The sequence below is a fragment of the Plasmodium brasilianum genome, chromosome 6, assembly GCF_023973825.1.
Source record: "Plasmodium brasilianum strain Bolivian I chromosome 6, whole genome shotgun sequence".
In the NCBI taxonomy this organism is placed as follows: domain Eukaryota; phylum Apicomplexa; class Aconoidasida; order Haemosporida; family Plasmodiidae; genus Plasmodium; species Plasmodium brasilianum.
Window position 1 is genome coordinate 580,478 of NC_090119.1, and position 22,160 is coordinate 602,637.

Sequence of the window (22,160 nt, forward strand, 5' to 3'; positions counted from 1 at the left end):
GATTATAAGAAAATTTCCAAAAAACATTAAAACAAATTATTAGGAACATTCTTCTTTTACTATTTTCAAAGCATAAATAAATACAGATTATATAATAGCAGTACAGTGTTTCCTTAGTTCACTATGTTATTTATATACCTTTATTAAATTGTGTAATTGTAGGATATATAATAATAACATATGATAGTAATTAAAAAAATTAGTAAATATGATTTAAATAATACATGCGGAAAATTGATCTATTGGAAAATTTAGTTCAATGTAATAATTTAAGTTTTTTATTAGTATTAATTTCATATTAACGTAGAATTATGATATGCTGACGTTTTATGTGTGTTGGAAGAAAGTGTTAGATGACAGTAAAAACAATATAAATTTCTATAATTATTTTATTTAAAATTAAATATAGCCAAGGGTATATTATTTGTGAACAAATGAATAATTAATTCGTATAAGAAAAAGGTAAAATTTTTTTTTTTTTTTTTTTTTTCTTAATATATGTTTAAAAGAAATAAAATTATTTCTGTGTTCATAAAGAATATATTATAGTCAAGAACAATTCTAATAGGTAATTCTTTTTTTTGAAAAAATATAGTACAGTAAATATATGAATAATATGGGCCTAAGGATAAGATGAAAAAAAAAAGTTAATTAAAAGGTTTATATTATATTAATAGAAAAATTAGCATAAAGGAATAATTAATACATAAAGTATAACATTCTATCTCAGTATAACGATACCTATGAAAAGAATTTAACTATAGCATGTGATATTAAGCGAAATAATACATATAATAATGTCCTAGTAATATTAGCCTTACTAACATATTCCTAATTATTATTATTATAATGAAAATTGTGAATATAGTTATATGTATCAATTATTAAAAAATGAATGTCCACAAGAAACTAATATAATATAATGGCAACTTAATAGTTTTGTTTACTCTTACATGTGTTACAATAAATATACTGTTGAAAGTGCAACCGTAAAATATTTTGTTTGATTATGAATAATCAAAGAATTAAAGTATTTAAAATAAAAATTACAAAATTATAAAAGATTTATTTTTGTATTTTTTGCAAAATACATAACACTTTGGCTATGGTACATTACATACTTTTGAAGTTATAACAAAATTATTATTGCAAAATTCATACAGAAACATTGATACTAAGCAAATAAATAACTTAATATATATAATAATAACAAGAAAATAACTGTACATTTTATTTTTTACTATGTTAATATTTATGAAAAATTACAAAAAATGTATATTCAGTATATATATATTTTATTAATATATAATGAAAATTGAAAAAACTAAAATATTTAAAAAAAAATACTGTTTAGCCAACGATATTACAACATTAGATGAAAAAGTAAAACATGCAATATCATTGCATGCAAATATATATGTAAATAATGAATAATTTCATAAGAAATTCAAGGGGTTTTATTATCTATAAATGTATAATAACTTTGACTATATAATGTTTTAAAGTTATTTATGTTCTAACATTAATTTTTTCAATGTTTCTTGCAATTATTGATTCTTCTATTGATATATATCCAATTCTGTTTAATTATGGAAAAAACAATATCAAATTAATAATATTATATGAATAGGAAAAAGTTGTTTTTACTCAGTTTATATATATATATATTTATATATATTCATATTATATTTCTCAGTAATGTCTTTCGAGTGTACATTTTGGTAAAATTAAAAGATAGAAAATATAATAAAAATTTATTTTATTTTTTTTTTGTTTGTTTTATTTTTATTGATTTTAATTAATCTCTTTTTATATTAAACTGACATTTTCAAATCTTGTATCCAGGTATTCCATTGCTTCTGACGTATCCAATTTTTAATATATTGATTAAGCATTATGAAAAATATCTTTTTCTTAGCTTCTTCCCATTTTATCCAGTCTAAATTTTTAGTTTCTATAGCTATTATATCTTTCTGAGAGACCCATTTCTGCCACAGTTTCGACTCCTTTCTTTTAAATTTCTTCCATTTATACCAATCAATTGTCTTTTTTCGACATGATAATTTCTTGTTTGAGTATTCCCATTTTAACCAATACTGATATTCGCTACATTTGTTTTCACTCAATATCCAATTAATAATTTTTTTTTCTTTCCATTGTTCCCATTCTTTCAATAACCATAAATCATAGATATATTTATTTGTATCCAACCATTTTTCCATATCCATCAACATAAAATATTTTCCTTCTTTTATAATCCATTTTACCCATTTTTTATCATTCCATTTTAATACTTTTTTAAAAAAATTAAGGTTATATTCTTCATCTATATCTTTTCGATAATGTAACCATTTAAATTGAAAGTCCTTTATCCATTGTTTTAATTCCTTATCTTTATTTAGAAACCATGTTTCCCTTTGACTCTCTAAGTTCTTGTAGAGATCTGCCCAATCCATTTCCAAACGGTTCAACCAATCATTCCATTCTTTACTTGAGAATTCTTCATTCCCATTATTTAATAGATTTCTAAACCATAACATAAATTTCGTATTATTCCATTTTTGTACCATTTTTTTTAATGTATATGAAAAAGATGATATATCCTCTTCTCCCAGCCAGTTCTTGTAATCTGCTAGTACAAGTTCTTTTGTTTCTGCAACAATGAATTTATTTAATCCTACATTATTATGTTCTTCAGAATCTTTTAGGTGATTTAAAACATAACCACTGTCGTTCTTATTTTTCTTATTCGTCAAATTATGTTCCACAGATTTTTCACCTTCTTTTGATTTATTTTCAAGGAAATTATTAGAACATTTGTTTTTCTTTACCTCTTCTAATGATTTTTTGGAGACATTAATATTATGTTCTTTTTTAGATAAGTTGTCTTCATTCTTTTTTAATTCTTCTTTTAACATTTTATCACATTTTCCTTGTATATCTCCTTTAACTTGAGGTAACTCTTCTTCTTCTTTTTCTTTTTCTTCTAACGCTTTTTTCGTTCCACTCAATTTGTTTGAGTCTTTTGTCGTTTCACTCAATTTGTTTGAGTCTTTTGTCGTTTCACTCAATTCGTTTGAGTCTTTTTTCGTTTCATTTAATTTGTTTGAGTCTTTTTTTGTTCTATTTAATTTGTTTAATTCTTCTTTCGTTCCTCTCAATTTGTTTGAGTCTTTTGTTATTTCACTCAATTTGTTTGAGTCTTTTTTTATTTCACTCAATTCGTTTGAGTCTTTTTTCGTTCCATTCAATTTGTTTAATTTTTCTTTCGATCCATTCAATTCGTTTAAGTCTTTTTTTGATTCATTCACGTCATGTACTTTATCCAATTTTCCGTTATTATTCGTTGGTTCATCCTTCAAGGCTTCTCTCCATTCAGCGAACTGCTTATCTCTATTAATGCTAAAATTCTTCTTTATTTTACTCTCATTTGTTTTTCTTTTTAGTATGCTACTGTTAGATTCAGTTTTATGCAAATTATGGTTATCAAATGTTAAATGATTTAGTGTTCTTTTTTGACCTCCTTTTACACACTTATCTTTCTCTTTATACTGTTTGTTTCCTACATCTGATCTTAATTTTTCTTTGAACATGCCACTCTTATATTCTTCTTGAGGTAAATTATGGTTACCAAATGTTGAATTACCTTGAGTTAAATTTTGACTTCCCTTTACCCACATATCTTTCTCTTGAAGATGCTTGTTTCCTTCAACCGGTCTTAATGTTTCCTTAAAGAAATTATTATTATGTTCTCTTTCATCAAAATTATCATTTCTATGTATCAATTTATTTTCCTTATAATTTTTCCATTTCTCAAATTCCTTACTCTTCACTTGAAGCCAGTTGTTTTTTTGACTCTCTAGAGATGACATGAAATAACTCCAATCGTTTTCGAACTTCTCTATCCAATTAATGCAATTTTTTTCTTCAAACATATCTAGTGATTGTGGGAATTGTTGACGTATTTCGTTTACATTAGTTGTGTAATGGGTCGCATTGTTAGATTTTTGCGGAGCGTACTAAAATAAAATGTTAAGAATTTTTTGAAAAAATAATTATTTCATAATAATATTAAATCTTAAAAAATAATTAAAAGTATTTAAATATGTTTATATGTAAATTTTATCTCACCTCATTGCACTTTGTTAATGGAAGAATCAAATATGTTAAAATTAATATTATAATGTATTTACAAGAATTAATGACATTTTTATTTTTATTGGATGATATAAGGCCATTATTTTTTCTTTTTATATATGAAGATGTTTTTAGTACATAATCCTTCATATTATTAATCGGCTCAATATTATCTTAAATATTTTTTTAAAACTTAAAAAAATGAGTGTCCCCCAATACAAAAAAAAAAACCTCTATAAATTTTCATGTTATTGATAAAAAGATCTACATTATTTTATGAATATATACCATGAAAAAAATATTCATTTTTACTGTGGAAAAAGTAATTTATTTAGAATTAAGTACAAAAGAAATATAAATTCATCCAAAATATATGTAAGTTCAGAACTTTATTAACCACATAGCAAAACTTAATATTAAAATAATTAAAAACTTATTTATATATGATAAATATAGAATTTACGTATATATATTATAAAATATTCTTTTTTTCTCAATTTTGTTTATATGAAGATAATTATTTTAAAAACATTTTCTTACAAAAAGAATTTATTTATAGGGAGTAATTACATTTATCACATTTCATCATTTTATTTAATTTACATATTTTTCCTGTTAGAATAAAATCATTTTAGAAAAAAAGAATGATAAAAAAATCTATTTCAAACAATTAAAAAAATGTATATAATATTTATGAATTTGCACGAAAGCATATTTTTAATGGTAGAAGGGAATTTTAATCTCTTTTAGTATTCTTTTTTATTAAATCCATTTATATTATATTGAAATGTATTTAATGTTATACATAAATAATAATACATTATCTGTGTTCCCCAAGTAACTTTTTTTTTCTACGTACTTAAAATTGCTATTTTCGGTTACAAAACATGTTATTACACTAAACCTATCATCATTGAAATTAAAAATATATAATATATATATATATACAGTTAGAACAAAGAAAATAAATTATATATCAAAATGTTGATATAAACATATGTTAAAAAAATCATATATATATAATTATTATATTATAAAATATTATCAATATCCTAAGAAATTTTCATTTTAGAATATTTTCCTTTTTTTTTCCCCCAATAAAGACAAACTTTCTTAGACACTGTTGCTTACATGAAAATGTTTTATTTTCTTTTTATAAAAATGTAATTTTATATTTAACTGAGTAACAGTGCACATAAAATTCATTTAATTTGTTCATAGGATATATTATTAATGTTCTATTTGAATATTACATTCGTTTTCTTTATCAATTGGTTTATTTATTTATTCCCTTTTTGTTTCTGTTTCTGTTTCTGTTTATGTTTTTTTTTTTATTTTTTATAAAAAATATTCCTCGTGTTTATAAAATAAAAATAAAAAGGTGAAGGGATTTTATGAAATATAATATTACAACCCTTATATTTTGGCTAAATTAGTATAATAATGTAAATGTTAAAAATATCAAATTATATGTTAAAAGGTCTCTTTTCAGATATTTTTATTATATTGTATTAATATTATTATAAAAAAAAAATAAGGTTATTAATAAGGGAAAATATTTTTTATTATATACCCACATTTTGTAACTCTTGTGTTTCATGCTTTGACTTAATTGTTTTGAAATACCAAAGAACAAAATCTTCTTATAATATTGTTTTTTAAAAGAAGAGCAAAATAAATAAATATAATAAAAAAAAAGTATTGTTACTTGTGATTATTGTTGTACTTGTACAAGTTATATTTGGAAATAAGTTTATGAAATAAGAACTATAGGAAAAAATGATTAAGAAAAAAAAAAATTCACATGATATATAAGAAAAAGGTGTATAATTAAAAAAATGTATGTATATATTATAAAAATTAGTTAAAGAATTTAAAATAATTTGATAGTGAAAGATATTACATTAATACGGAGTTATCATTAAATTAATATATTATTATGATTTTATTATTTTTTTTTGATTAATATAATAATTAAAATATTCACCAAAAATATATAAATGCATCTTTGAATAACATTTTATTAACTATAATAATTATTATGATTAGACTTCATCATATTATGAATATTTAAAACTAAAATTGAATAATTATATTTTTAGATTTTTATTATTAATAATAAAACTTCATTTTTACAATAAAGTTTTTAATTATATATAATCAGATAAAAAATCAAGAACAAAATCTTTTATGTGTTTTCTTTTTTTTTTTTTTTTGCACAGAAAAGAATTACCAAAAGAAAAAAGAAAAATATTTGTATGCATATATATATTTAGAAGTAAATTTTTTTTATATATATATGCAAATTTTTTATAAAAAAAAAAATAGTCAAAAGATTGTACATTTTTTAAATAGTATATATATTTTAATAAGCTTAATTAAATTATTATTTGAGGGAAATATATATTAATAAGTATAAAAGATGAACGAATTGTTTAAGTTCTTGAAAACATAAAATAAAGAAAATTATTTCTCAGACATGATAATGATTTATATATATTTTTTTTAAGTTTATTAAGTAATATATGTTATTAAGAATTAAGTAGATTACTGCAGAGTTCTACACTGCATAAGCAGCAGGACGTATTTTATTATAGGAATTATATTTTGGATTTTATTACACATAATTTTTTTACTTCTTATTATATTATTTACAGAAATTTGTTTTATATTATTCTTTAATAAAGGTTAAGAAAGAAAAAAAAGAAGATTAGTACTGAATTATTTATATATATATTGAATAAACATTTTTAGTAATGTGTACAAAAAATGAATATAATATATTACTGTAATTAGAATGGTACCAAAATATATGGTAGTACAATAAATTACCACGTGAATTTGTGATAATATCATATTTATAATAATCGTATATCTTTCCTTTGCTTTTATGTGGTATGATATAACAAAAATGAAGATGAGAGTATTTTTAATGTTCATCATTTGGTGATAACATGAAGCATAATAACTATAAAAATATTAAGAAATAAAATATTATATATTTAATATTATTAAAAAAATGTTTAAATAAACTATATGACAATTTGATTTAGTTTTGCAAGTAAAAATGCAGAAATTAAATTATCGCTGTTTAACATAAGACTAATAGTTTGGTTGCTGAAAATTATTATATTCACAAAAATACATTAAGTTTTGATACAAATAAATGGCAAAGCAAGAGTATTGGTAAATTTAAGAATTTTTCTAGATTTTATGCCTATTACAAATTAAAAAGAAAAAATTGATATTAGTATGTTAAAATGTAATGGCTACAAATAAATAATCCTACAGTTAAATATATAAAATGCAATACTACAAAATAGTTATTTTATTAGCTTATTTCAATAAATATGGTACCTGTATCACGGTATAAAAAAGTATTCATCAATTTTCATTGAAAAAAATTAACTATATTAACAGTAGAGTTTATTGAGATGTTAGGATAATAGACGAAAATGACGACACATATATATATATTATATATTTTTTGTTTTTTATAAAATCCCAAGTGTTAGACAAATTATTTTATTTTGTTTATTAATGGTCAAAGTATTCAGTATTCCATATATTTTTATTTTTCCCTTATGTTCTCAGCTTTTAAAAAGATGCTTATTAGTTATATTTTTAAGATATTTAAAATTAAAGGGAAAAGAAAAGAAATAAAAAAGAATATTCTCTTTTGCATTTATTAAAAGTGTGTTAATGTAGAAATATATTTTATCATTTGTCGTCCCATTGTATATTTATTTGTTTCAAATACTTCCCTATTATGAATTATTTTTATATTTTTTTTCTAAATTTAACGACACTGGCGTTTATGGATGAAAACTTTTATTAATATTGAGATTAAAGAAAAATATGTGAAATTTTTGTTTAAAACTAAAACGTAAAGCCGCTAATTTTATGAATAATTTATTTAATAATATATGTTACTTTTGTTACACATAAAATAAAAACCCGCATTAATTTATGTTTTGTAATGTTATATAAATTTATAAGTTATTTAATGTTATACATTGTGCAATAACTTTTGTTCAGAAAAAAGGGAAGTGTAATAATATACTGAGATGTTTTTATTATATGAATCGAATTATTTGAAATGCACCTTATCGGTACAATTAAATGGCCCCAAAACATTCCATAATATGTAACAGTAACAATTGTCGTACATATATAATATATATATTATTTTTCGTTTAGTAAAAAACATTATGGTTTTATTTTTTTTTTGACTTTTCTACGAATAAATTCTAAATAATATCTTATAGTTAAATTTGCTGCATTGATAGTAGTATAAAAAGCATGTACATAATGTAAATATTTTATATAGCAACTAATATAATGAATATTAAACCTGTTAGTCACACAAATAGATTACTCTAGCTAAAAGTAAAAACAAATAAAACAATTTGTGAAAAAAGCCTTTAAAAGGAAAAGTATACTAAATTAAATATATATATTTCCTTAGTATGAATATATTTAGTAAATGTACGTAAAACAATTTAATCATTTTTGATTAATATTGAAAGTAAACAATAAAGTTGTAAAACAAATATTTTTTCTTATTTATTGTTTCACGCTTGGAATTTCATAGAAATTAAAATAAAAAAAAAATATAAAAAACATATTATATCGTATTTTAATTTTTAGTTATAATTATATATACGATAGACTTTTTACATTTGAAGAATATTTTTCGAATAATTATGCCCTGCTTTAGAGTGCAATATACTATATTTATTACAATTATGGATTTCACACTTATTTATACATATGAAAATATTGAAATAAGTTATTTTATTATATTATATATTAATTAAATGCCCAGAAATTTAGTACAAAAGTCTATAACTAAAATATAAATATATATATATGGCCTTGCTCTTATTACAAAATATAAAAATATATATATATATGCATGTGCTTATTTTTCCGAATTTGTGATACATTTTTATTTGTTGGCATATCTTTTAATTCGCATATAAAGGTTATATTTCCATTTACTATTCGAACTTTTAATAAATTTAATCCATATACTTTCAGCTTCTTTTATAAAACTCGTAAACTCGTCCCGTGACCCACTTCCCATATTAATATAACGATACAAACTTTTACGTAATTTCCTTTCAAAATCTAAAACATCCTGCATAAGGATTTTTTGGGCTGCCAAGCTATGACTAGTTACATACATATTTGGTATATTATGTTTTTTTCCTAATTTATCAGAATTCTTAACCATACTATCTTGAATTATGCTTATTTTTTTTCTATATATACTCTTTAAAGCGTTAAATATTTCAAGCATATCTACCAAATTTACCTTTCTGCCTAAATTATTTATGCGTTTTCTGAGTTTATCCTTTTCGGATAATTCTTCAGATTCTGAATCTGAATCATCATGTCGATTTTCTTCATCATATATATCTACTCCCATTTGATGTGTGCTATGCATATCACGGGAAATTTTCATATCTTTATATTTATCGGATCCATATGTATAAAATTTATTTTTTGGATTATTATTTCTATTATTATAGTAATTATAATAATACGTAATTTCATCTTGATTATTATATGTACCATTGTTACCACCATACACATTTTCATTCAAATTATTATATGTACCATTGTTACCACCATACACATTTTCATTCCAATTATTATATGTACCATTGTTACCACCATACACATTTTCATTCAAATTATTATATGTACCATTGTTACCACCATACACATTTTCATTCAAATTATTATAGGTACTATTGTTACCACCACGCACATTTTCATTCAAATTATTATATGTACCATTGTTACCGCCATGCACATTTTCATTCAAATTATTATAGGTACCATTGTTACCACCACGCACATTTTCATTCAAATTATTATATGTACCATTGTTACCACCATGCACATTTTCATTCAAATTATTATATGTACCATTGTTACCACCATGCACATTTTCCTTCCAATTATTATATGTACCATTGTTACCACCATGCACATTTTCCTTCCAATTATTATATGTACCATTGTTACCACCATGCACATTTTCATTCAAATTATTATATGTATTAGATATATCACTACGAGAATTTTGTTTTTTATTATTATCCATACATAAACTCTCATCAGGATTATTTGTTCTTTGAAAAGCGTTCATTAGACCTTGTTCATAACTATTATTATAATTTCTTGATTCTAAGTTTTTACATGAATAATTATAAGTTCTAGTATTATATCCTCTACAATTATTTTCATTATTTCTAGAAAATGATTCATTTAGTTTTCTTGAGCATTTATTACTTTTTTGTAATTTTAAGATTACGGATTCTTCACGCATGTGCACGTTCTATAAGAAGCATTAATTATAAGTTTTAAAAATATAGTTAATATATAGCAAAACTTCATTTAAAAAAAGGGAAATAAAAAAAAAAAAAATAGAAACAACAAATGAAAAGAAATAATGCATGTATATCTAATTTTACATTTGGTATTACTTGTAACAAAAGAAATAACATAGAAAGTAACAATATATGAATGCATCTGGAAATTACAAAATATCTTCTTCTTTTTTTGTTAGATTTTTCTCCTATCCCTTCCAAAGAATTTGTTATATGCCCGTGATTACCATTCTTCCGAAAGGTAACTAAGGAAGTTCTTGATGATAAAACACCTTGTGCATAACAGTCTTCCATATTTAATTCTTTTTTATTTTATAACAGAACAAATTTCAGTAAAAGGTTATAAAAATTAATTACTCTTTTATATATCAAATTAACATATTATAAAACTAGTATATATATATATATATATATATATTTATTTATTTATTTATTCGTTTAATTCAAATTACATGTAAATTGATTATTTAACTGGTTTATTAAAAGTTTACAAGTTGCATATGTTTCATTTATTAGAAACAAAACATGATTTTAGTTATATAAACATTTTCAAATAAAAATTTGTAGTTCGGCTGCAGCCGTTCATTGTAATATAAAGAAAATTATTAAAAAAATATTTTTAACTTTTTTTTTTTTTTTTTTTTTAATGCATTAGTTTAAATAAAGGTTGCTATGATATATTAATAACCGAAACACTTTTTATCAAGAACCAGTTTAAAATACAATTTTAATAATATTATTTTATATCATAATATTATACATATCTTCTAAAAAAAATGAAGACTTTCTTTTTTTTTATTTACAGTACACTTTCAGTATTGGTTTAAAGGTTTATTTATTATTTAAAAAAAAACAAAATTCATTGTACCTTTATAATAAAAGCAAAAAATTACAGGAGAAAATTTAATAAAAAGAAAAAATAATATTTAAATTATTTTATTGTAATTACTTATCTCATCATAATGTACTACTATATGTACATAATTCTTTTGATACTAATAAAATTTGAATATACAATTATACGTATAGTATAAATTATTACAAATTATATAGCTAATGGCTCTTTTTATTATATATAATAATATATATATAGTTTCTTTCTATACATGTTATTAATTTTCTGTTTCTTGTCCAATTCATCTTTTATTATTTTTGACATATATTTAAATATACATAAAACAATTATTTATTTTTATAAGTACATAAAAGTTCTGTAATTTTATTGACACTTTTGTAACAAGTTATTTTTTGTTCTAATTTCGTTCTGAAATTCTATGTGTTTCATTACATTGCTGTAATATATAATTGCCATATTATTATAAACATTCAAAAAAGAACAATTAGTTTTAAATCCTTTTTTATTTTTTATTTTATATAAGGAATAAAAAAAGAAATGCCAATTATTACACTAAATCGTAATATATTACGCATTCTACTATTGTTTTATATTTTTGCTTTTTAATATAAATTATAATATAAAATTTTTCAATTTTCTTTTTTTTCTCATTTATTTATATAGTTTTAACTATTGCCCAATCATATTCATTATTTTGTTTTGAAAGTTTGTTTATTTTTTAATGCAAATATGGAACTCTTATTGTGGACTGTTACCCGAAAATCATTATTCATAAATTTCTTTTATAAAAAAAGGTAAATTTGGTCAAAATATTTACTCAAGATTTAAATAATCTTAAAATAAATATAGCACAACAATAAAAAAAGATGTTTTTTACTTTTTTATTAAGATACGTTCGTTCTTTTAATTTCTATTCGAACTTGTTCTAATTCTGTTAGATGGGGATAAAAAAAGAAAAAAATAATTTGTATGAGACTTTAATTTTGAATGCTCTAAATATTTTTTATTATTATGTGATTAATATAAAATTATTAGTTCCTCTGAGATGTTTTATTATTTTAACAATTTATAGAATATATATGAAAATGCTCATATAAAAATTATAACCTTAATAAAACATTAGATATATGAATGGTCAGATCATTAGAATGTATTTCAAAGTACTACACATTAGAAAGTGAGTAGGTAAAAGGATATTATGATCATGATATAGCTGAGAATGCAAAGGATTCCTACGGTGTAACAAATGCTTTAAAATATTTTAAACATTTATATTATTTTGCTGTTTTAGCCAATTTTGAATAATTCTAAAATGTAAAAAAATTATAAAACGTAGAAAAGTTAGATAAATTTATTATTGATTGCTTTATTAATATACTTTGGAAGATATGTGTACATCATTTTAGTAAAATATCAAAGGGAAAAAAATTCAAAGGATAAATGAAAATTAAAAAAGAAATGCTTAGGATTCTACGAAAGATGTGGTAAAATATAATGCAAGAATTTTTTAAGAAAAAATTTATAAAATAAAATAAAGAACTCAAATTTACTTCAAGGTGTTTTAACATACAGATAACATTAAATACGCTAACAGTTTTTATATATTCATTTTTACAAAAGAATTATAAATGGTATATATATTTCAAATTTTTTCTTACCTTATATGAGATGAACTTTTTCTTTTATTGAAGATATAAATATAAATAAAAGCCTTAATAAAAATATAATTTATATATTGTGTACCTTTATCTGCAAAAAAAAAAAAAAAAAAAACTATTAAATAATGGTTATTCATTTGTGTACACATGACAAGAAAAATGGAATATATATAGCTATAAATTATTAAAATAAGAGCAATTAAAAATTAAATTATGGAGTACATATATAAACAATCTTTTTATGAATTACATTTTTTTGCTTTTTTTTTTTGTGTAGTATACATTTTTTTGTGGAATTAACATTTTTTTTTGTTAATTACTTTTTTTTTAATATATATATCTTAGCAAATCAATTGTGCATAACTATAATAAAAAGTACATACATTAGGAGAACCCAATATAACTGATGTATAATATATATATATAAGTTATATATTTAATTATAAACACAACATGAAAATATTAAATACAGAAAACTAATTTTGTTAATGGATAGCGTAATTATGAGTGAATAATTTGGATAATCTGTTTGAAAATTAAAATTTCCGTTAAACATTTTGAAGCATGAATATGATAAAATCAAACGTTCAAACTATTCTAATTTTAAGAATTGAAAATGCTGTTCATTTGTTTGAACTGTACAGTACATGTCTATTAACATTATAAATACAACATTTAGTTCCACATTTTTTTAATGAAATCGTACTTTGAAACGTGTGGAAGGAATATTCCTTCAGATATCTTGTAACAATGGATATACGTATTGAAATGCAATTACAATTTTGTATTCTGCAAATTTTTTTTTGTGTATATTCTAGTGTGTATTAAAATGTTTCTACCATACTGTTGATAATTGGAAAATCATAACATAATAGCAGTGACATGTGAAAATTGAAATAACAACTGAGTTTTGTCAATATATTTCAAAATTTTTTATCTGGTTTATATAAGGTTTTTTTTTTCTTTTTCTTTCTTTCATTTGATTCTTTTTATATAAAGAAAAATAAATATTTCATATAAATATATGAATATTATATAACAATTTGTAAAAGGGTCTTTTCATTAAAATTTTATTACTGTGATTATATTTCTTACACTATTTTCTTCATTTTTTTTTTTTTTAAGGTATGCTTTCACCATAGTTGTTAATTCACCAAGAAATATAGAAAAACTGCAAAATATTATGTATACAGGAAAAGGGAAGAAAATTAAAAAAGCTTTTTTTTTTTTTATTTTATAGACTTAATTTTGAATAATAGGCAGGCGTAGGATGAACACTAGTACATATTATATTCATCGTATGATGAATTCTCTGAATAATAGTTAGACCTTTATAAATATTAATAAAAAAATAAAATTATGAATAGAACTAATATAATATAAATATAAAAAATGAATAAAAAAATAATAAAACATATAAAGGTGAAATTATATTATAAAATGTGTGCATACCATAAATAGAGAAATATAGATATTAAACACTATAGTGTAAGTACATGTGTTATCTCTGAAGAAGCGAATTCTAGAAATGAAGTGAAAATGCATGAAGGGGATTTATGAAAATGTAGGTTGTATTAAAAATAGAGAAATGAAACAAATGACAATTACAATGAGATATCAATTTAATTTGTCACAAATAGATAAGTTATGCTGTAGATATAATTATAAGAACACAAAAGAATACCCGTAACGTTGGTTAAATAATTGTGAACTAAAAAAATTTAATTGTGATTAAAACAAACATTAATAAATATGTTAATAGTTGAAATATATTTTTAAAGTATAATTTAAAAATTACTTTCTATTTTTTGAAAGCCAAACAAATTATTTAGCATAATTATATGCTGTCATACTTTCTAATTTTAATTAAATGAAGTAAATATTAATGTAGATATCAAGAAAATATACAAAAAAAAAAAAAAATAATAAAATAAGGAATGATCCAGAAAGTACCATTTAGTTTTAAAATTTATAAAAAATTGATAATCTAAACAATTTGTTAAAACATATGTAGCTTATTTATATTAGGGGAAATAGAAAAATCTAACCAATATAAGTATTTTTTAAGAAAAAAAAGAAAAGAAAAATAGATTAACTCAGTTACTATAAAAATATTATAATCACATCTTTTTTTTTTTTTTCTGAATATTTAACATATATTTTTTTAAATTATTATAAAAAATATAATGATTTATAAATTTCTTTTATTTGGATCGCGGTATTTTTTCATATGTTTATTATCGGTTCTAATTTGTTTAAACAATCTAATTATTTTTTGGCATTTCCGAAGTTTAATTATGTAGTAAATTACCACTGCAATACCAACACAAGCAAGGGCAACAATAATTTTATCATCTACACTTAATATAAGAAGCATAATTACAGCTAATACGATGATAAGTGGTGGAGATATTATTCTATATTTTTTCATATAATATAATATTTTTCCGAATATACTTTTTCCCTTAATTATGTCATCGTCGCAAATAATATATTCTGATTTCATTAATCGCAACATCCCCAATTCAATATGTCTATCTAATTTTTTAAAAATATTAATTAACCTTGGCCTAGAATGTTCTTTTTCTTTAATATTATATTTCATCATTTCAAAGCGCATTCGACTTGTGTCTATATTTCCCATTTTATAGTAATTATAACATTCTACTATATCAGGGAATGCTCCAATGTCAATATCGTATTCTGTTATATCTGCTGATTTTTTTAAATTACCGTTAAATTTTAATTCATTGGATTGTTTTTCAGAATGTTTTCCAACTTTGAACTCATTATGTTTTTTACGTTTATCACTGAATTTGAATGGGTATGTTGATTTTTCAGAGTTATCATAATGTTTTGAAGTATTTATTCGTTTTTTGAAGGTATAATCATCTGCATCTAGTACATTTGTTGTTGAGTCTTTTAAAGATTTATATAATAACACAGCTTCTTCTGCTTCATCTTTTAATAATCTGCTTAATCTTAAATGTAATGCATTGTTATTTCTAATTTTGTTATCACACGTTTTACCAAAGTTAGTTGACTAAAAATTAAGATAAATATTCAAAAAAAAAAAAAAAATATATGTTCTATAAACTTGAAGTCCATTATAAAGAGAATATATGACAAAATAATGTGGTACAGAAAAAATTTATATCTAATCTTTATCTTACCTTATTTGAGTATTCCCAAGTCCATATTAAAAGGGTAAACACAAAAATTTTAACTGAAAAGAACATTTTAGTTTTTACTTCTAAATAGAATTTATTTAATGTTGCTAAATCACTGTTATATATAAGATAAAATGTATCTAAAAGTTTTTCTTTGTATTATGCATTAATAAAGTTCCTTTATGTACATATATTTAAATATATATATATTTTAAGCCTTTGTATTTTTATTATATTTAAAATATTTTGCCATTTGAATAATATTATATTATAAAATAAAAGAATACATAAAAAAATAAAAATATTTTAGTACTTGATTAACAAAAAAAGAATTAATCAAAATAACTTTAAATATGCCAAGTTTTATAAATATTAAAGATGTAAAATTATCTAGAAAACTAAATAATTTTATAAAAATAAAAATGATGCTCTATGTAAACTATGTCCAATAAGTATATAATACATATATATATACATATATATATATATATATATTATATATATATATATATATATATATTATATATGTACATAAATGTGTTTCTTTTATTTATTTGGATGTATTAGCGAATTAAATTGATATACCATAAATAATGTATAATTTTTACATGTAAATATTGAAACCATGGAATTTATTATTTTATAAATCACTAATTGAATTAAAAATTAACGTTAACTTTTGAAAAATTACAGTATTATTAATATATATAAAATTTCTTAAAATTATTTAGAAAAATAATACTGGAAAAAATGAAAAAAATAATATTATTAAGGAAATAAGTCAATAATTTTATGTATTACAATATACATTAAAATGAATATTATATAATAATATAATGTATATATATTTTTACATATAATGTATTTTTTTTTTTTGCATAAAATAAAACAAATTGATCATTAAATATAATATAATATAATAAATTATTTTAAAGGACAACATATTTATTGTTACAGTAGTTTTATGTAGAATATAAAATAGACTTTGTTTTTTTTTTATAACTCAGCAGCAAAATTATTTTTAAAGTTCATTATAAGTGTACTAAATTATTTATATTTAAGATCCTTAATTCAATTAAATAATATTCTGGGAAAAAATATAAAAGCATTAAATTTGAAAATATTATATTATCGTTTAATTCCCATTGGTATTCTTTTTTTTTTCGAAATTCATAAATATGGTTAAGTTAATAAATACATGAAAAAAAAAAAAAATAAATATTAAAAATAAGAAAAATAGAGTAAGGCCAAATATAAATATATATATAAATACTTTTTTATTTTTTTCACCGCAAGATGCATAATTATGTACTATTCTCCTTACAGCTTAAACGTTGTTTTTTATAAATATTAAATTTATTCAACGTTTTTCATCATTAGTCTTTATTTGTGCTTAACTCATTTTCTTTTATTATTGTAAGTACTTTTTATTGTGATTTTTAAGTTTAATATTTTCTTTTTGTCTACTTTCATATTAATTCAGAAAACTATTAAGAAATATACAAAATACTTGAGATAATTCGCATATAATAATTATAACAATTTTCAATAATGAGAGGATAAAACTAAATGAATTTTTAGAAAAATAATTAAACAACAGTGACATAAGCATAAATATATTTTTCAAACCGTAGGTAATATATTCTTTACTGTTTCTTTTTAATTAACGAAGGTGTTACTAACAATTTTATGTATTTGCACTTGTTATACTTCTAATAATTTATTCAGGAAAAAAATATATTATAAAATTCATATAAATTTATAAATATCTAATTTTATACTTACTTTAAGTGTTTTTATCAATAATTATAAGTGTATTTTAATTCCCTTATAAAAATATTAATTACATATATCTTTTAGGAAATACCTATATAACAAAAAAAAAAAAAAATGTTGGAGAAATAGTATTAATGTATTATTTTACAAATTAAATGTGAAATTTTTTTTTTTTCTTTAATTTAATTATTCTGATTTCATGACTACTCTTTTAAATATATTGTTTATTTAAATTAATATATGAAATATGCGTATTTTTAATGTTGTTTTCTAAATTATATATTGTAATATGGGTATGATAATTTTTTAATAGATACTTTAATAATTATTATGCGTAGTTTACAATATTAATAAGAATACTCTAAAAATTATAAATATGTAAAATATATGTTATTCAATATTATAAATAATTAGGCATTAGTCGTAAATACGTGCATTTTATTATTTTAATGAGATATAACTGTTATCATAACTTAAAAAATAAAAAAAAAAAGACAAAATTATTAAGAACACAAAACAAAGAATGTATATATTTCAAGTATTTTTATAAATTATTCTCACATATATGCTTATTGTTGTCTTATACTTAATGTTATAATTGTCAGTAGTACCATTTATTCTTCATAGTAATAAGATTATGAAATAAATTTCCCCAAAACAGACTCAATATATTGTTACAATCTTATAAGTACATTGAATAAATCAGTCGTTTGCATTCTAAAAATATTTAAAACATTATGTTTAACTTCTGAATGACCTGACTTCCAGTGGTTAGTTTATTTATGAAATTACATGTTCTACTTTTATGTACTAACTCAGATATAGTTAAATTTAGTGCTTCAAAAGCATACAAAAACATTGCATCAGCTACATGTTTAGTAAAACAAATAGGGTGATCTGTTAATAAAGTAGATTTATATGAATAAATATTATGCATTAACTTTTCTATTATTATATATAATAAAAATTATTCACTACTAATCTTTTGCATGTGTAACATCATGAAGTGTATACAAAAGAATTACCATCTAGTAAAAACTATTATAAATATAAAAATATTTATTAATGTGTACATTATATTACCTAGGTAGTGAATTTCTTAAAATATTCATTAGCTATTCAAGTATTTCATACCGTTTAATATATTTAGTGAATATTTTAATATATAAATTTGATGTAAATTTTCCGTAGGAACATATATGTATGGTTGCGTAATTTGAACAAGAAAAAAAAAAATATATATATATTTATATGATATGAAAAATACACATATAATGTACTAATTAAGACACATTCGCATTAGTATTGTGTAATACATAAATGAAAAGAAATAGTAAAAGCATAGGAAATTAAATTTAATAAAATAGACTGAAATTTTTTACACTAAAATGACAAAATAATAAAGGGAAAAATAAAGTATGGTGCATCGTAAATATAGATGTTTAATAAATGAACATGAAATAACGATATTATTTAATATAACATCATATAAGTAATTAGGTATAATATAATTAATTTCTCGAGTATCTGGAAATACGTATAATAACGTAAACTTTTGTTCTTGTTTATGATATTTCTATTAACTAAGAAGTGTTAAAAAAAATATTTTAATATATAATTAAAATAGCTTTATGAATAGGTTTTTTGTTTTGTTAAGCATTGTTTTAAATAATGTATCATATATATGAAATATATATCTAAGTATTTACATAAAACAAATATTTGTACTATTTATTAAAATAATGTAATTAAAAATTTATGTATATAATATTTAATTAAAATATTATAAGTCATATACAAAAAAAAACTCTAGTAGAATAAATAGACAAAATAATATTTTCATAAATTAATAATAAAATACAAAAAAAAAAATGGTTATAATATCCATAATATATATAAACAAAAAAAGAAAAAAATATATTTAAATTGGTATATTTTAACGTAAAAAATGTGCAAAATTAATTATTTAAATAAGAAGTTAAAATCCCAAGAATGAACAAATACTAGGGATAATCTGATATCATATTAAACATATTCTTTTTGATAAAACATTAAAATGCATATAATTCACATATTGTGAACATGTTAGATGTTAATGTACACATATGAATATACATGAAATTTTAGGTATATACAAATTATTGAATTTTCAAATAAAAAAATTCCAAAAATGCCTTTTTTTTTTTTTGGTTGTTAGGGGATAACCTAATGAAGTTATCACTTCCTCGTATGTTCCGTAATTTTTGCATATATTATAGTATTTTATATTTTTATATAATACGTATACTGTAATACCTGCAAGCATTGCTCCTGTGCTACCAACAGTAAAACTATCGTAATCGAGTAAATGAAGCACTATGGTATACAAACTATATGATATAATTGGATAAACTACCATAAGATGACTCTTTATTTTTTTTAAAATGATACCTTCATTATCACTACGAGTTATATGATATTTTGTAAATACCTTTATAACTGCTTTTTCATACATTCGATCATATTTCTTTATATACTTAAGTATAAACTTTAAAACTGGTTTTATATATGAATTAAAGAATTTAATGGCAATAATCATTTGTTTGTTTAATTTCAGAAATCGTTCATCTACATCATTATAATTTTTTAATGTACCAGCTGTCTCATCCTTATCAATATCATTGTGATCATCAATTTTTGATGAATTATCTAATTTTTTATCTTTCCTATGGAACTGAGGTTCTATATTTGGTTCTTCAGAATTAAGTAAAAATTTGTATATATTCCATGTCTTTTTAATTTTATCATAAATATTTAATCTTTTACATAATTTTTTAAAATTATGACTATATCTAACTTTATCGTAGATTTGTTTAAAAATGTCAAAAGCATTTATAGAATTATATGATTTTTGAAAACTATCATTATGTGTGTATTTATTATATGAATCGTTAAGAATATCATTATCAGTATTTCTTTCTCTTATGTGTTCATCAAAAATATTATCATGTGTGTATTTTTTATATGGTTCTTGAAGTAAGTTAATATCAAAATTTCTTTCTCTTCGTCGTTCTTTATAATTATTATCATGTGTATATTTTTTATATGGTTTATGTAATATGTTATTATCAGTTTTTATTTTTTTTAATTGTCCTTTAAAATTGTTAGCATCTCTATTTATATCTAATATCTTATCTTTTAGAATAGTATACACTTGTTCGTCGTGAGCTTTTATTTTTTCAAATAATAATCTACTTGCCCTTCCGTTTAATGATTTGTTTTTACTAATTTTATTATCTATTGATTTACAAAAAGTCGTGAACTAAAAATTAAGATATATATAATCAATTTATAAAAATTAAATTTATTTACTTAAAAATAAAACATTCATTTTAAAAAGGAAATATAAAAAAATTATAAGATGAAAAAAATTCTAAAATTTTAAGTTTTCCTTACCTCATATTTATATATGCAAGGCCATATTAAATACGTAAAAGCAGCTAAGGTTTTAATGAAAAAGATTTTATTTCTTCCTCCGTCCATCGGTTCTTTAAAGATGGTAAATAGTTACTTTAATAAAAAATTGTTTAGCTACATATTAGGAATAATTTGTAATTATTTGACATAAGTTTTTTAGTTAAATAATTTTTTTTCTTTTGTAACTTCAAAATTTTCAAAATTTTTATTATATTGATCTATCTCAAATATATTTACAATGAAGTTTTTTAAGGTTTAGAACATAAAAAAAAATACATTAAAAACATTATAGGAAATATTTTATATATAAGAAAACTATTTAAAATAGTTCAATTATAAAAAATAAATTTTAAATTGAAAAAGTAGAACAAAACGTTAAAAAAATAGTTTTTATGTTTTTTCATTTTCAAATTCAACAATGTTTATAATAATGTTGAAAAGAAAAAAAACATACATACATATAAATATTGAATATATGATTTCCGGTCATATTATATTGTCAGTTAATGTTGTACATTAAGTTGTCCGGGGCAAATTATTAAAATAGCGAATTTATTATTTTATACATATAAATAAATCATGTGGAAACATTAATATTTTAAAATAAATATTTTTCTTTAAAATTATTTAATCTTTTCAAAAATTTCTTAAGTTTTAAGATAAATAATATTTTTTTAAAATTATTCAAAATAAAAAAAATATA

General features: G+C 20.6%; 4 protein-coding genes across 4 annotated transcripts; all 4 read right to left on the reverse strand.

Annotated features, from left to right (window-relative positions):
- Nucleotides 1–1,814: 1,814 nt before the first annotated feature.
- MKS88_001724 (uncharacterized protein) lies at nt 1,815–4,287 on the reverse strand (the record flags this gene model as incomplete). Its single annotated transcript, XM_067214677.1, has 2 exons — nt 1,815–4,019; nt 4,132–4,287. 2 exons carry the CDS (start codon nt 4,285–4,287, stop codon nt 1,815–1,817), a joined length of 2,361 nt encoding a protein of 786 aa, XP_067074610.1.
- Nucleotides 4,288–9,088: 4,801 nt separating this feature from the next.
- On the reverse strand, nt 9,089–10,835 carry MKS88_001725 (uncharacterized protein; the record flags this gene model as incomplete). Its single annotated transcript, XM_067214678.1, has 2 exons — nt 9,089–10,489; nt 10,695–10,835. The coding sequence occupies 2 exons, from the start codon at nt 10,833–10,835 to the stop codon at nt 9,089–9,091; spliced, it is 1,542 nt and encodes a 513-aa protein (XP_067074611.1).
- Nucleotides 10,836–15,246: 4,411 nt separating this feature from the next.
- On the reverse strand, nt 15,247–16,294 carry MKS88_001726 (uncharacterized protein; the record flags this gene model as incomplete). Its single annotated transcript, XM_067214679.1, has 2 exons — nt 15,247–16,098; nt 16,229–16,294. 2 exons carry the CDS (start codon nt 16,292–16,294, stop codon nt 15,247–15,249), a joined length of 918 nt encoding a protein of 305 aa, XP_067074612.1.
- Nucleotides 16,295–18,728: 2,434 nt separating this feature from the next.
- MKS88_001727 (uncharacterized protein) lies at nt 18,729–21,523 on the reverse strand (the record flags this gene model as incomplete). The annotated part of the gene is made up of 3 exons (XM_067214681.1): nt 18,729–18,898; nt 20,297–21,302; nt 21,437–21,523. The coding sequence occupies 3 exons, from the start codon at nt 21,521–21,523 to the stop codon at nt 18,729–18,731; spliced, it is 1,263 nt and encodes a 420-aa protein (XP_067074613.1).
- Between the last annotated feature and the right edge of the window lie 637 nt (nt 21,524–22,160).